At 38.1% G+C, this 15,891-nt stretch overlaps 2 protein-coding genes across 4 annotated transcripts; both read left to right on the forward strand.

The window, feature by feature from the left end:
* Nucleotides 1-2,904: 2,904 nt before the first annotated feature.
* stmn1b (stathmin 1b) lies at nucleotides 2,905-5,558 on the forward strand. Of its 2 annotated transcripts, none has more exons than XM_055210583.2 (5): nucleotides 2,905-3,013; nucleotides 4,665-4,710; nucleotides 4,830-5,002; nucleotides 5,077-5,268; nucleotides 5,352-5,558. In XM_055210583.2, the coding sequence occupies exons 2-5, from the start codon at nucleotides 4,695-4,697 to the stop codon at nucleotides 5,418-5,420; spliced, it is 450 nt and encodes a 149-aa protein (XP_055066558.1). In that variant the 5' UTR covers nucleotides 2,905-3,013; nucleotides 4,665-4,694; the 3' UTR covers nucleotides 5,421-5,558. The 2 variants fall into 2 exon arrangements, with proteins under 2 accessions (XP_055066558.1, XP_055066559.1); XM_055210584.2 differs by having other exon boundaries at nucleotides 2,939-3,012; nucleotides 4,661-4,710.
* A 2,690-nt stretch (nucleotides 5,559-8,248) lies between these two features.
* On the forward strand, nucleotides 8,249-15,567 carry paqr7b (progestin and adipoQ receptor family member VII, b). Of its 2 annotated transcripts, none has more exons than XM_055210581.2 (2): nucleotides 8,249-8,455; nucleotides 10,564-15,567. In XM_055210581.2, the coding sequence occupies exon 2, from the start codon at nucleotides 10,600-10,602 to the stop codon at nucleotides 11,662-11,664; it is 1,065 nt and encodes a 354-aa protein (XP_055066556.1). In that variant the 5' UTR covers nucleotides 8,249-8,455; nucleotides 10,564-10,599; the 3' UTR covers nucleotides 11,665-15,567. The 2 variants fall into 2 exon arrangements, with proteins under 2 accessions (XP_055066556.1, XP_055066557.1); XM_055210582.2 differs by lacking the exon at nucleotides 8,249-8,455 and adding an exon at nucleotides 8,526-9,008.
* Nucleotides 15,568-15,891: the final 324 nt, after the last annotated feature.

Here is a 15,891-nt window from a genome sequence, read left to right on the forward strand (position 1 = left end):
CCCAGTCCGAGGGAGATCGACAGTCATGTTTAGCTTCTTCCATTTTCTAATGATTGCTCCAACAGTGGACCTTTTTCACCAAGCTGCTTGGCAATTTCCCCGTAGCCCTTTCCAGCCTTGTGGAGGTGTACAATTTTGTCTCTAATGTCTTTGGACAGCTCTTTTGTCTTTGCCATGTTAGTAGTTGGATTCTTACTGATTGTATGGGGTGGACAGGTGTCTTTATGCAGCTAACGACCTCAAACAGGTGCATCTAATTTAGGATAATAAATGGAGTGGAGGTGGACATAATACAAATAAATAGTTAAAAAATAATATATTGTGATTTCTGGATATTTTTTCTTTTTTTTAGATTATGTCTCTCACAGTGGACATGCATCTATGATGACAATTTCAGACCCCTCCATGATTTCTAAGTGGGAGAACTTGCAAAATAGCAGGGTCTTCACCAGACCGAACAATGATGTGACGAAACTCTATTACAAAACTACACTTGACTATGACTATCCTTCCACATGTGAAGTACTGTGACAGGCTGGCAGGATCATGACAACATACATAAGTGCAACAAATAATTTGTAGGGAGTATGATAAAAGAATGGTTGGGGTGAGGAAGACCCCTGTCTTCTGATTTTTTATCCACCCTTTGCATTGTGTATGTATGCATTTGTACATATACATATTAGCCTTATACACACATATTAATTATTAAAAACTCACAATTGGACTTTGATAATACAAAAATATTGATAAATAAGTACATTATATATTGAGCCCTTTTTATATGCCACATCCAAACTTCCAGTTTCGAAAAGGAAATAATGGGTTTCTTGGCATACATAACCCTAAGGGGCTGTTGAAGAAAGATATAATAGAGGTACATTAAAAGGAAATTCACTGTGTTATTTTGGTAAGAGTGGAGGAGGGGCATAGCTTTTATGGGAACATAACAGACTCCACGCCATCCAAAGATGGGGAGCATTACATAACACCATGACAGTTCATGACATCACCCATGGATCCAACAACAACAAAAAATGATGACTTCAGTTTAGGCAATGGAAAAAACCTATGTCCCAAACAAAGGAAACAAACATTGCACATTAGATGCACACCACTATTCAAGCAGATGTACTTTTATTTATCTGGTTAGGCTGGCAGGAATTCAAAGCACCGTTAGAGAGAAATTCTCTCTGTTGCCCAGTGTTTCTGTAAACTGGGTCACTCGCAGTGAGGGAAACGAAATACACAGTGTCTGTCTATCTGTCTGGAGGCAATTTGATCCGGCAGCCACAAAACCAAATGCTTTTATAAAAAAAAATTGGCATGAAATCTACCAGGCAGCTTACATTGAGTACATCTGGTGTATGGGTCAAGCAAAGTGCACATATGGCTATACTGACAAATTGACAAACAGGTCAACCTGCTATTAGTTCTATAGGCTATTGTTATGAACAATACATAAAACCAAATAATCAATGCTAGGATTTAAAATGTTGCATGTTGATAAATTGCCATAAAATGACAAACCTTATTATCACTTTTGGTTATAAAACCTATTATTATTATTTTCACTTTACAAGCCATTAATATAATATTGTACATAGAGTAACTTCACATAATTTTAAAATATTAGAATACATACAATAAGTTCAAGAAAATGCTTAAAAACATTGAAAATTTTACCTTTAATTCCAAATACTGCAACATGTGTGATAAGCAACAAGGTGTTTTATAGTTATTAAACGCTTGTTACTGAACTATGTTAATATACAATTTTTATAAAAAAAATCAAAAATATTCTTTGTGATCTATTATGCCCTTAGTAATAACAAGAAAAAAATTACTCGGCAGGGGGTTTCTAAAATCACTATCCTTCCCTTTGTGTCTTTGTGTAAGACATCAGAGACCCCAGACAGGGCGAGGCATCTTGCACCATCTGCTCCCCCTTTTCCTGGGCAGCTAACAAAATGCCCCCCCCCCCAAACCGGATGAATTAGATCCAGGGTGGGGCAGGATGAGACTGGCAGAGGATGACACAAGCACATTTAGGCAGGGATGAGGCCTAAGTAAATATCACTGCTATCAGTTGCTATGTAAAGTTTGGGTATAAGAATCTATGCTGAAACAATTGATGCAATGTAGCCTATTATGTAAAATGCACTAATTTGTAAATAGCTGATAATCCAAAACAATGTAAGAGATCCAGATTTGCCTCCAAGACCATTCGGTGACACAGCACCGATAGGTCTACAAACACCAGCCAGAAGACAGTAAAAACCAGTCAGCTTGAAACTCAGCACAATACATTCCAGCACCCCGAGTGCTGAGACTATCAGCTCTGCCATTTAGCTAAAGTTCAAGTCTCACTGTTATACAATATTCACTAGGGCATCAGTATGAATGGAAACAAAACAATTATCATTAAAGCCAAGTCATCCGTAAAGTACAACATTACTTCACGCTAAAATGATTTGTAAAACATGTTGCATGCATACTGCTGTGCAATGAGAACCTAGAAGGTACAACAAATTGAATATTAGGGGTGACTTTAGGACAGCTGATCCTGCAGTCCACCAGGTTACCTCGTTGATAAATACATTTGCTATTGACAAATATTTTATTCAATTGCTCTAAATTAGACTTGTATAGTAACTAACATGCATGCAAACACACAAAAAAGTTTAGGTATAGATCATCTTTAATAGACACTGCGGAGTGCAGATGTGTAATTTATTTGAAACACCACAAAAAACCCTAACATTTATACATTTACTTGAGGCCACTGACACAAAAAATATTCAGAAAAAGAGAGAAGCCATGCATAGACCTGCACAGTACAAAGAAATGCATTCGAAACTACACATCCCACAATGCCCAGCTCGACGCTCATTGGCCGCATCCACATGTGACGCAACAGATTTCGGTCCTCTTTTGCGCGAACGCTTGGTGCTGAGGCAGAGAGTAATCTGCGCGCACTCTCATCCACTTCTGATATCAAGAGCTTTTAACGGTAAGTCTTTTTGTTGTTGTTGTTGTTGTTGTTGTATAAAATGACTATTTTGCAATTCACCACAACTATTATGGCAAGCGCTAAAACAGTGTACATGCTTTAAAGCATTCACATTTAATTTTTAACAAGACCTCAATTTAGCCCCTTTTGGGGAGGGGATGTGTAGATAATAGACTCGGGTATATACAACATACAGTTAGGTTATGAGGTTCACATTGCAAATTAGTACATGCATTTCGGGATAAACATCGAAATACATGTCGCAGATGAGCCATATAAAGGAAACGCGTGTCGTCGTTTAATTGGGAGGGAATCGGGCAAATGCAGCTCAAACATTAGGATCTTATTTAGACGAGTTTCTTTGTGTATGCTAGTGTAAATACAGTTATATTACACTATTGTCATTCACATGCTAAAATAACTAGCTGTATGACCCGAAATCCAGAAAAAGTCTACTATTTTCGACAGTTTACCCGTGGGGCTGGACGCCTATTGTCTTCGTCATTTGTGCATTCGCCAAGCCTGCTGTCACACTGTATTACCTTCATTCATTTGCATCAGTTGCTTCTTATGAATACATCTATAGCGATATGCATTTTGCATGTCAGCACTGGGATTATATTGTAAAAATGATCATGCAGTAGCATGTGTATTGTGAAAATGGGAGAGATGGGTGTGATCTCGTGTGCTTGGAACGGGTGAAACATTGATCCATGAAATCGTTTAAAATTAGCATTTTACATGTTTATATTCGTATGCAACAAAGTACAGTTTTTGGTAGAATATTATCAATGTTATACTAATGAGAGTTCAGGGTGTATCGCGGCCACCCATTGTCTCCAGATGAGATTGGTAATCCCATCGGACCGACACTAGGGCTGGGTGTTTATTTGCATGCATCAAGAGATGAGGGTTGCCAGGTTTTAATAAAGATGACTTGTTTCCGTATAGCGTAATATTTGACTGTTTAAAGAATCAGCTGAAGGATGACTGCTCTGTTGCCTTTGTTCGTTTCTCACACAACAACCCCTTTGTTTTCTCATTTTGTCAATGGCCATTTGAAACACCTTACAAAAGAGATGTTTTCAATGTGATTTGCTTTCTCTAAATTTCACCCGAGCTTTAGTGCACATCCAATTTTGTACATTTTAATTGAACGATTGGTTTAATTGGCTGATGACTGCACAGCCTGAATAGATGGTACTATGCCTGCAGCGATTCATTTCTTCTTGGCTTCCAGTATAAAGGATATATCACCTGCGGTAGTATGCAGTCATTATTTGTACATCACACTTTTGCTTGCTTCCAATTATATCATTCACAAATAAATTATAGATGACTATTGTAAGGCCACTCCCAAAACCCCTTAAGTTGTTTTCCATCACATATATACAGTATATATTTATAAAAAAAAAACTTTAAACTTTATGTAAACCTTTAAGAACATCATATCAAACTATATCCACCTTGAAAATTTTATCAAACGATAAGATGTTGTATAGCTGGGGGCTGTTTACAGCAGGATTTAGGGCGGTACCGTTGGTTAAGAGAAAGCATTGTTAAGCATGAATTGTTTTTGTTAATAACATTGATGACACAAAACATATTTATTATAATTTTACATGCTTTGATTTGCCTTGTCATTTGGCAGGTGCGTGAAACCGTCAAGGTTGGAAGTGCAATGGCGTCCTCTGGAGGTGGGCTGTTGATGTCTCTAATTCAACATGCGTATTTCATTACATCACACAACATGAATTTAGATGAAGTCAAGACAATAGAATGTGGTTTATTAAATGAAATGCTGTATTTTTCACAGACATTCAGGTTAAGGAACTGGATAAGCGTGCCTCAGGACAGGCCTTTGAAGTCATCCTGAGTCCTTCGGCCCCAGATGCCAAGGGAGAGTTTCCCCTGTCCACTCCAAAGAAGAAAGAAGTATCGTTGGATGAAATTCAGAAAAAATTGGATGCGGCGGAGGAGAGACGCAAGGTAAATGTGTACCTGTGCAGGCATCAGTCCGTTTTAATAGATCATGCATTCATTCATCAACTATCTCCCCTTAGAACCATGAGGCGGAGGTCCTGAAGCACTTAGCTGAGAAAAGAGAGCATGAGAAAGAGGTCCTACAGAAAGCAATGGAGGAGAACAACAACTTCAGCAAGATGGCAGAGGAAAAACTTAACCAGAAAATGGAAGCCAACAAAGAAAACCGCACAGCACGCATGGCAGCAATGAATGAGAAATTCAAAGAGAAGGTACGTATATAGGTACTGTGTATATATGTATTCTATACAGAATCAGATATTATGTAACATATCTATGTTTTATTTTATTTCAGGACAAGAAGCTTGAAGAGGTACGAAAGAACAAAGAAACAAAAGAGGATGGGGCGGAGGGTGACAACTAATTGTCCTCTTTCATTTTCCTTTTCATTTAGGGTATAGTATTGGGTTTTTTAATGTATCCAAAGATTTATTTTTTGTTCCATTACATGGCCAGTTTTCCGTGTTTGGATTCATGTACTTGCCACTTTTTTTATTAAGGGGATACTTCACCGATTTAGCATTCAGCTTTGTATCTGTAGAAACCCGGCAGTATTACTGAATGACCATGTTTCCCTCCCTCATTTCCCCCTGAGAGGAGAGATATCTGCATTTTGGTTCTGCAAAAAAGTCCTCCGATGATGTAATATGACGATTTTTGCATCATCGGAGGACTTTTTTGCAGAACCAAAATGCAGATATCTCTCCTCTCAGGGGGAAATGAGGGAGGGAAACATGGTCATTCAGTAATACTGCCGGGTTTCTACAGATACAAAGCTGAATGCTAAATCGGTGAAGTATCCCTTTAAGGGGTTTCGATGAAAAGCTGGTGCACAACATACTCTTCATCACTTTGTGTGTATTCAGATGTCCTTCATCATCCCCTCTAACCTAAAAGAGCAGTGTTTTACTGATAGGGAAGCATGCCTGTGTTATGCATAGGTCTAATATATACCTGTAATGTTGCATTGTGCACTTGTTCCCCTGTACGTCAATACTGCCGTCCTTTGAGCTTAATAAAGTTGCACAGTTGTTTTTTATCGTATCAGTTGTGCCACTGCCTCTTTGTTAATCAGTCAGTGTAATATGAAGTAAAGCAACTTCAAAATGTGTGCACTATTATATATGGAAATATAGGTTGTGTCAGAATAATTAGATCACTTTTTGGACAATTTTTGATATAGTATTTGTAATATGCATGAGTCTTAGTGTTAACACTAAACTTTCTGACATCCACCTTTTTTCTGTTACTAGGTCATCCTTTTATAGTGATTTAAAGTAAAAAAAACTTCATTGTGCTCCTGTGAGAAATTAGCTATGCTAAGTGAATATATAAAAAATTGCTATGGTGTATACTTAACATTAATAAGTCTACAATTTTGCAACTTTTCCATTGCTGTAGCACTGAGAAATTTCCAGAAAAAAAAACAGTTTCTTGAGAACTACAGTGTACTATGTGAACTATACTGACATCTAGTGGTTTTCAGTAGGTCAATAAGCATTAAAAAAGGCATTTTAAGCATCTCTTCTTGTTCTGTGTAAAAATGTTTACACAATAAAAACTATTATTTGTTTCCAACATAGCTTTACCTGCATGAAAATGTATGGCAGTTGTTAAAAGCTTTGCAGTCCACTGTGATGAATGGCTTGTTGTTCACTTGCTGTCACATTTTTTTGTTTGTTTTTGTTTTCAGAAACAGTGCATCCATCTTTTCTAAGATGAACAACTTTTTTCAAACTCCCTTAGTAGAAGCAATTACATGCATCCAAATAAAGTACATCATGTCTAGTAACATGCTGTATGAATAAATGTTTTTTTCTAAGTGAATAAAATAAAAACAAAATCATGTGCTTGTCTGTGTGGTAAAATAAAAAACCCAAATGAGTCATGAAATATTTTTAATCAAATAAAAATGCCACTCATTGTTATGACTATTCATAAATATATCCATTTATGATTTTCTAATCACAAAAAAAATATTTTGTTTCGTTATTTTGCTGACTAGTCGCTTTAATGGCATGAAAATCTGACTTTTCCAAGTGCTATGATTGGGTCCGCAGTGCTTCTATCAACCTAGAAAATGTGAAAACGATCAACCCAGTAACTTAGTTTTGATAAACCATTCTCTACAAGCACATACGAAAATAGGTCGTTGAAATATGGCTCTCCTTATGATGTCATAAGGAGCTCTTATTATAATGATACCGCCCCTTAATCTGCACTATCCAATCACAGCACTGCCATTTAATGCAGAGAAAAAGAGAGAGAGAAAATTATTCACAGCACAGTTGAGTTTCAGTTGCAACAAACCACTCATTTGCTTTTAAAAGGACACACCCAAAACCGCAAATTTTTGCACACATAATAATATCTGTGGGGTATTTTGAGCTAAAACTTCACGTATGTGCTCTGGGGACACCAAAGATTTATTTGACATCTTAAAAAAGGCTTGTGCCATGGCCCCTTTTAAAACACTTCAGTTTATTATTGAATAGCTCCAGATATCAGAAATCCCAAAACAGTAAACAAGTGAATTTTTTTGACTTGTCTGACAGCTGGTACAAGGTGACAAAGTGCATGTGAATGTGCTTTTACTGAAAAAAGGAATATTTTGTCTCGCTTGCTGTGTCTCACAAAGAGGATCTTTGTTTTTTTTTAACACTGACTTTGACAAAAACACATTGTCAGCCAGAGTGCTCGTGTGGGTGATGAGATAAGCATTAGAAATGAGCAACAGACTTGTCATTGTGTTCACAATATATGAATAACACTACAAAATCTATAAATTGCACAGGTATTGTTATTCTAAATAGATGAATCAACACTACTATATACACACTATACTATAAAATGCATATCACCTTTCCCAATCTGTCCTCTACTGTGTACACTTGTGGGTTTTTTTTCCTATTATGCAGTATGTTACTCAATGAGGGTAAATTAATTCCTTTCAAACATAGCACAACACGTGCATGGCAGTGGTTAAACCTTAGTCTCTGTGCTGTCTCGTTGCATGCCACAGCCCTGAATCGCATTTTAATAAATAGGATATGACGGCGGTATTAAAAGGAAAAAAAACTAGATTCACAGCTTATATATTACACAGAGCGTCGCCACCCTCAGGAACGTCTCCTATTGGTGAATAACATGAACAGAGGCGGTGACGCGGCTCTCCAGTCTTTACTGATTGGATGATTTACTTGTCAGTCTGCGGTCGTCGTATTACGATATCTGACAGCGGTACTGCAGGCAGGCAGCTTGCAGGAGCCTCTTTCGCTCAATTTTCATGCTATTTTTTCACATCATGACCATTTCTTTGTTAAATTTTGTTTTCTCAAGACGCATATGAAGGCACGGTTAAATAAAGCACAGTGGCTTGGGGAATTATCCTCTTTTAAGGTAAGTCAGTTCATTCACCGATCAAGTGTTCAGAGAAAAATTAAACGTACACCTATATACCAAATTTGCACGCGTTTAAATCTAACATAGCTTGTCAACGCGTAGAGGATTTTTGGGATGGGTTCAGCTACGCGCTTGCAGTGTTTGGGAACGGGATGGACCCATAATGATCTGATATAAACCGAAATATGAAATATTTAACTGTTACCTAGAATTGTCACATGTTTAAACACGTAGGTTAAACTTATTTTGATTTACGCAGGCGTATGTATTTGTTTTTTCCTAAAAACATTTCATTGTTGCGCTTCCGGCATCTCACGTATCTATCTCAAGATTTTACGCACGAAAGGCGTGCCGCGTGAGGGTGCGCGAGGCTTTATCTGCCTGTCGGGGTGGTAGGCTAAAACACCAAATAAGTCATTTTCCCCACTCCTTTATTATAAAATTCAGTGTGACTTTATTTTCAGACCTATATTTTACAAAGACTTTAGTTTTAGTGGTTTTTGCTTCATTAGTTTACGTTCCGGAGGATGTTCACGCAGTAAACTGTTACGTAAGTGATGATGTCTATTCATTTTTCAGCCTCCAGGAAAAACGTGCCTATGTTTTACATAACGTTACATTATTATTCAGGTTTAACTAGTTTTTTGACCTTCCTGTACTTCTACCTTCACGAACACCGAGTTACATTTTATTTGGTTAAAGGGATAGTTCACCCAAAAGTGAAAATTCTCTCAACATTTACTCACCCACACGTTGTTACAAACCTACATTTATTTGTTCTGATGAACACAAAGGAAGATATTTTGAGGAAAGTTTGTAACCAAATCGATCAGAAGCACCATTGACATCCACAGTAGGAAAATTAATGCTATGGAAGTCTATGGGGCTTTAGATCAGTTTGGTGGTTACAAACATTCCTCAAAAAATCTTCCTTTGTGAATGTTAAGCAATGACACCTTCACAAGACATTAAAAAATATAACTATGCTGCATAGATCTGGTTAAGACAAATGATGTACTTTGCAATAAAAGACCAATATTTTACAGTTACACTATATAATATGGACTTTATGGTACCATTTTTTTTATTGTTCTACTGTACTTTGATGAGAAGTTACGAGGCATTATGATCATTAGGGGGCGTGCACACCAACGCTTTTACGCCCGCGGCCGGCGCATGTTTTCAATGGAAACTCAGCGTTTTTCAAATAAGCCAGCAGCTAGCGGTTTTCTTCCGCGCTGAAAACCGGCGCCCGGCGGTTTTTCCGCGCTCAGCGATGAGCGCCGAGTTGAAAACCATTCAACTTTCGGTAAAAAGCTCCGCTCGTCAATGTCAGTTCTCACGCGGCCGTCCAATCACAGTAGAGGAGGGGCGGGACAAGTATCACAGCAACCAACCGTCTCACAGATGACGTATCAGAGCTACCAAATCGCTTAGCTGAATAAAGATGGCACTCATCTGAATAACAGCTGGCATTCGGTGTACTCAAGGCGTTTTCAGCCGTGTTTAAAAGTTTTGTTGTGTCCAGCCCCTTAGACATTCCCTTACATTGAACACCAATATATATACTGTGTATAGATCATTTTAAATATTTTTCGTGAGCTATCTTGACAACTTTAGCAAACCAGCACCTTTGTCACCTGTTTTCTAATTCATCTAATCAAAATAGGTAAGAATTACCACATTTTATCCCGGAGGTTGATCATTTCCCAAAATTTGTCTACCAGTGTTATATTGACTGTCAAAAAACGAGATAACTCGAGATAATTTTTCAGAAATCTTGTTTTTTGGTTGTGCATTCCAATTAAAATAAATTCAACTGCAGTTGGTTTGTTTTGATTTAAACCTTCATAACTTAAAAATACAGCTAAGTAGCACCATAAAACAATATAATAACATGATAGCATAATAATAAACATGTTTTGACAAAAATGTTATTACCCGAGTTATCTCATTTTGCAACGAAACTCTTCATATCTAGATATCTTGGTCTCTTGCCATTTCATTCAGATTTCTATCTTTGTGAATGTTGCATGCGATGTTTGTTTCAGTTCAAAAGCACGACAATTGTTGTGTTTAACCGTGTGAACATTTTTCCCAAACAGATCTCAAAATAGACTGCTGCTTGCTTAGTTCTTACCATGGCGACGGTTGTGATGGAGCAGATTGGGCGGCTCTTTATCAACGCCCAGCAACTTCGTCAGATCCCCCGTTTCCTAGAGTCTGCCTTCCCTACACTGCCTTGCACTGTGATGATCAGCGACGTACCGTGGGTGTTTCGCGAGCCGCACATATATACAGGCTACAGGCTGCCCGACCAGAGTTGGCGCTACTACTTCCTGACTCTGTTCCAGAGGCATAACGAGTCTGTAAACGTGTGGACACACCTGTTGGCCTCCCTCATTATCTTGGTCAAGTTTCAAGAGCTGTCCGAAACTGTGGACTTCCTGCGAGACCCTCACGCCCAGCCGCTTTTCATCCTTCTCTTAGCTGCGTTCACTTACCTGGCTTGCAGCACTTTGGCCCACCTGCTCTCGGCCAAGTCTGAGCTCTCCCACTACACTTTCTATTTTTTGGACTATGTTGGCGTTGCTGTTTATCAATATGGCAGCGCTTTGGCCCATTACTACTACGTCGTAGATGAAGATTGGCACGCTAGAGTTCGAAGCTTTTTCCTGCCAGCGGCTGCCTTCCTGGCCTGGCTGTCCTGCACGGGCTGCTGCTTCGGCAAGTACGCCAGCCCGAGATTGCCAAAATCTGTTCATAAGCTATTTCAAGTGGTGCCCTCCGGCCTGGCCTACTGTTTAGATATCAGTCCGGTGTTGCATCGCATCTATAAATGCTACAGCTCTGAGCAGGGCTTCGTTGACCAGGCAGTGATTTACCACTGCTATCAGATCCTCTTCTTTTTGGTTAGCGCCTACTTCTTCTCGTACCCTCATCCAGAGCGCTGGCTCCCAGGACGTTGCGACTTCATCGGACAGGGCCATCAGCTTTTCCACGTGTTCCTGGTGCTCTGCACCCTTGTGCAAATCGAAGCCGTGCGACTGGATTACAGCGAGAGGAAAACGCTCTATGAACATCTCCATGGAGACTTGGCTCATGATGCAGTGGCTCTCTTTATCTTCACAGCATGCTGCAGTGCGCTCACCGCTTTCTATGTGCGCAAACGTGTGAAGGCATATCTAGAGGAAAAACAGGAGTAGATCTCTTATCAGGACGCTGGTGTGGGACAAGTTGACCTTGCTTGCACATGTATGAAAGATTGCACTGGTCAACAACTAACTTAGAAGAACCTACTCTGTGTATCTTATATTTGCTGTTAATACTTCTGTTCTGTGTTTTGCCAATGCATTTTAAATCAGCTGCTCTTTGTTTACCAAACTGGTGATATGCTTTAAAACTGCATTATATAGAAATGATCATTTTTTCCAAAACGTAGTGAGTTGCCTGGCAGGACTTTAACACAAAGGTTGATCAAACGGTTTAATTTGATTAAGATGCCTTTTTAGTTTGGCACATGCATCCTCCACAGCAGATACAATCCCAGAATGCATTGTGACTTGCTCAATAATAAAAAAACAAGAGAATAGTTCATTATGAATACAGCGCATACATTCTTATTCAGAACTGAAAAATATATGAAAGTAGTTCAGTATTTTTAACAATATTTGTGTGCTCTGTATTTTTAAGCTTAGTGCATTGCACCATTAGCTTAGTCATTTACAAACCAGTACACAATCAAGTCCCTTTAGGGAAGTTGTGCCACTAGGCTACCAACCATGTTTGCATCGCATTCAGGAAGTTATTTCAGTCATGCGAGACTTCAAAGTATTGAATCTACTTTAATGAGAAAAGAGAAATTTCTTAAATCACATGTTAGGATATGCCAATGAAGCAGCTCACTAGGTTTTGGTAGCTATATACTTAAAGGGACACTCCACTTTTTTGAAAATATGCTCATTTTCCAGCTCCCCTGGAGTTAAACAGTTGATTTTTGCCGTTTTGTGGTCCATTCAGCTGATCTCCGGGTCTGGCGATAGCACTTTTAGCATGGCTTGGCATGGTCCAAGGAATCTGATTGGACCATTAGCATCGCGCAACAAAAAAACTGTTTCTATATTTTTCGTATTTAAAACTTGACTCTTCTGTAGTTAAATTGTGTACTAAGACCGATGGAGAATTGAAGGTTGCGATTTTCTAGGCAGATATGGTTAGGAACTATACTCTCATTCTGGGGTAATAATCAAGGACTTTGCTGCCATAACATGGCTGCAGCAGGCATAGTGATATTACGCACTGCCCGAAAATAGTCCCCTTGGTTATTTTCAATAGCAGTTGACTATTTTCAGGCCCTAACCATATCTGCCTAGAAAATCGCAACTTTTTGTTTTCCGTCTGTCTTATTACACAATGTAACTACCGAAGAGTCAAAATTTAAATAGGAAAAATATCAAAAGTCTTTGGTTATTTTTAGCGCAATGCTAATGGTCTAGTCGGATTCAATGGATTATGCTGGGCTACATAGGGGTGGTACCGCCAGACCCGGAGATCAGCTGAATGGATTTCAAAATGGTGGAGATCGGATGTTTAACTCTGGGGGAGATGGAGGATTAGCATATTTTCAAAAAAAGTGGAGTGTCCCTTTAAAAATAGAAAATTTAAAGGTTTGGACTTTACACTCTTAAACTTATTTGTGCGATGAGTGCCATTAAGCCCTTCTATGACCCAAGTGGTCTGTGATAGATATCAGCATTTTTGCTGACCGTTAGTTAGCATAAATAAATATCGTATTGTAGATAGTTCAGGTAGACCATAACTGGATAATATGTATTTACTTGCATTGTGCCTCCAACCACATCTAGCTGCATCAATGCACAGGCAAAGTGTGCTGCTCATATTTGTTACTTGCAATGCTGTCGGATCAGTGCTACAATATTAGCAAAGCGTGGGAACGCAAATGAACACTTTTTATTTAAATGCACAGGCCTGTATCATGACTGAAAGAATCTTAGCCTCAGCAGAATGCAAATCAGTGTCAAAATGACTTCTGACTTGCCTTACAAGCTGTTTAGTGCAACTTCTTGCTTAATTTATTATTGTAAGGACTTGCGAATTGCAATCGATTTGTGTTTTGTATGTCATGCGTTGCCAGCGGACATTTCCTTGTTTTTGAGTTTAGTGGAGGCTAAATTAATATAAAATGAATGAGTTGTTATGACATGGACAGAAGGCAGGTTGTGACATCACATGCTTTACGATACTGCTTAAATAACATTTAAGGCATTTGCATTGAACTAACCCTGGCGGTTTTCGATATACAACTGTCGGAAAAAAAAACACTATTTAGGTGAACCTCATGATACAGGTCAAGAAAAAGTCCAAGTTACAATATCAAGAAAGCCCACATTTAAGATTATTAGGTTAGGTTTTGCTGAAAATCAATAAAAATCATAACAGAATTGGGGTTAATTTAGCTTAATTGGCATAATTTTTTTAATGATTTTGGGGTGAAATATGACTTGGACATTTCTTAAGCAAGCTTTGGGAGATTCACCCACCATGTGTGTTCAGTTCATAACAAATGTAGTATTCTTTAACGTAACATTTATACATCGGTAACAGCTAAAGCAAGGAATTATGCCCTACATAGTTTTGATGCTCCTTTTGTACCCAAGGGCTATAACTTTGGCCTTTACTCTTAAACCCTAATATGAATGCCTTTGTGTGATATGTGGGTTTTTATATTAGACGTCCAGCACTTTATTCACAAAAACAGTCTTAGCATCACAACTAATCTGTGTTAAATGTGTATTCTAAATGTGTGCCTGACTACATGCATGAGTCCTTGTGTGTCAGCATACGGGTGCTTGTGAGTGTTGATTGTGCCGAATACGTGTACCTAGTTGAGATGGCTACCTGTTTGAAAGGATATGAAGGGTCTGTCTGAACAGTAGTTTCCCCTTTGTCTTGTTCTGTAAATAACTAAATACCATTATAATCCAATATAATACAAATCCAGAAGATAGAAGCTGAAATGATCTGTTATGCTTGATGTTATTGCACCACCAGACCAATGAAGATTTAGTCCAATGTAACGTAAAATCTGATTTAGGATCTGGTTTAATGAAAGGTTAAGGGTTTAGATTTTTTTTATGATACGAAACACGATCGTTGCCATTGTTTTATGGTATGAACCATTTGAGAAGTTTATAAGTTGTGAGAAATGGTGACCAGCAATTATTTCCTCTACTGGTAACACGTTAAGCCAGTTTCAGTATGCAGCACCAGCAGACAATGATGATGTCACAGATAGATAGACTTACAGACAAGTTGATGATATCATAGAAAGAGCGTCAGTAATGCAATGATTGACAAGTTTGCTTGTCGTTTGACCGCTTTAAAATTCATCCCACAGCGGCTTCTTTATACAATGGAAGACCACAGCAGAATATAATTTATGATTGCATTAGTTTGGTGGTCATACTGAACAGTATTTAGTATTATCTGATTCATAGAGTGTTATTTCTTTGTGCTGTACCTGCCTATCTAAGATCCATTGTAATGAACCACATACTGCACTGCAGCAGAGTGAATAGAGGACACTCTGATATCACCAGGAAAACAACAGATGAGGTCATCTCCTGACACCACCAGGATTTGACCGACAGCCTCAGTTCCCATAAATGCTCATACAGTATGGTCATTTGAGGAATTATACTTTGTAAATTGGTTTTGCTAAACTGTATACTGTTTGAATTCTGTACTAATCTACTCGCGATAAAGATGCTTACAGAGTATGGGTGCACTTTTCTGTTTAACATTTTGATTGTTAACATGATCAGAGTTCGCTTTAGAGAATGTGTTTCTTTTGTATTGTACTTATAAAGAGTGTTTGCACTGATTTTTTGCTCTTAATATTTTAACTCCATATTTAATTCAGTACTCAACCATGAGCCATTGCACAGAGACGAACACCCGTTCATGTCTCTGATAAAGAGCAGAACAGGAACAAGACTGATGTTAACCTAAACTTTACTGTTGTGTGTGGACATGACTGTGTTGATGTACTATTGTATTCAATGAAATAAACTAATTCACACCTTCTACTTTATTGTGTTTTCTTGCTAGAAAGTAATAAAGAATATTTTCACTGTAAAAAAATTCCTTAGAAATTACAGCGTTACTTGCAGCTGGTTGCCAGTAACTTACCGTAGATTTAAATTTATGTTATTTACTGGCAAGAGTTTGTTCAAAATTAATAATAAAAAATATATATTAACAAGTCCTTATCTTTACAGAATAAAAATATACAAAAACAGCCTCATGCAACGCATTCTGGGAACCAGAAATCATCATCACCCTTTTATTGTTTTTGCTTCAGATTTTTTCCCAGAATGCTTTGCTTGATGCTGTTATTTTAGTTTTACTAT

The sequence above is a fragment of the Misgurnus anguillicaudatus genome, chromosome 10 (genome assembly GCF_027580225.2).
Source record: "Misgurnus anguillicaudatus chromosome 10, ASM2758022v2, whole genome shotgun sequence".
NCBI lineage: Eukaryota > Metazoa > Chordata > Actinopteri > Cypriniformes > Cobitidae > Misgurnus > Misgurnus anguillicaudatus.

Excerpts from the sequence above, each read along its gene's own strand:
- paqr7b (XM_055210581.2), top strand. The coding sequence starts at position 10,600 with ATGGCGACGGTTGTGATGGAGCAGATTGGGCGGCTCTTTATCAACGCC.
- stmn1b (XM_055210583.2), top strand. Across the intron at positions 5,003-5,076 it reads CGGCGGAGGAGAGACGCAAG|AACCATGAGGCGGAGGTCCT; the intron begins GTAAATGTGTAC and ends ATCTCCCCTTAG. Across the intron at positions 5,269-5,351 it reads ATGAGAAATTCAAAGAGAAG|GACAAGAAGCTTGAAGAGGT; the intron begins GTACGTATATAG and ends ATTTTATTTCAG.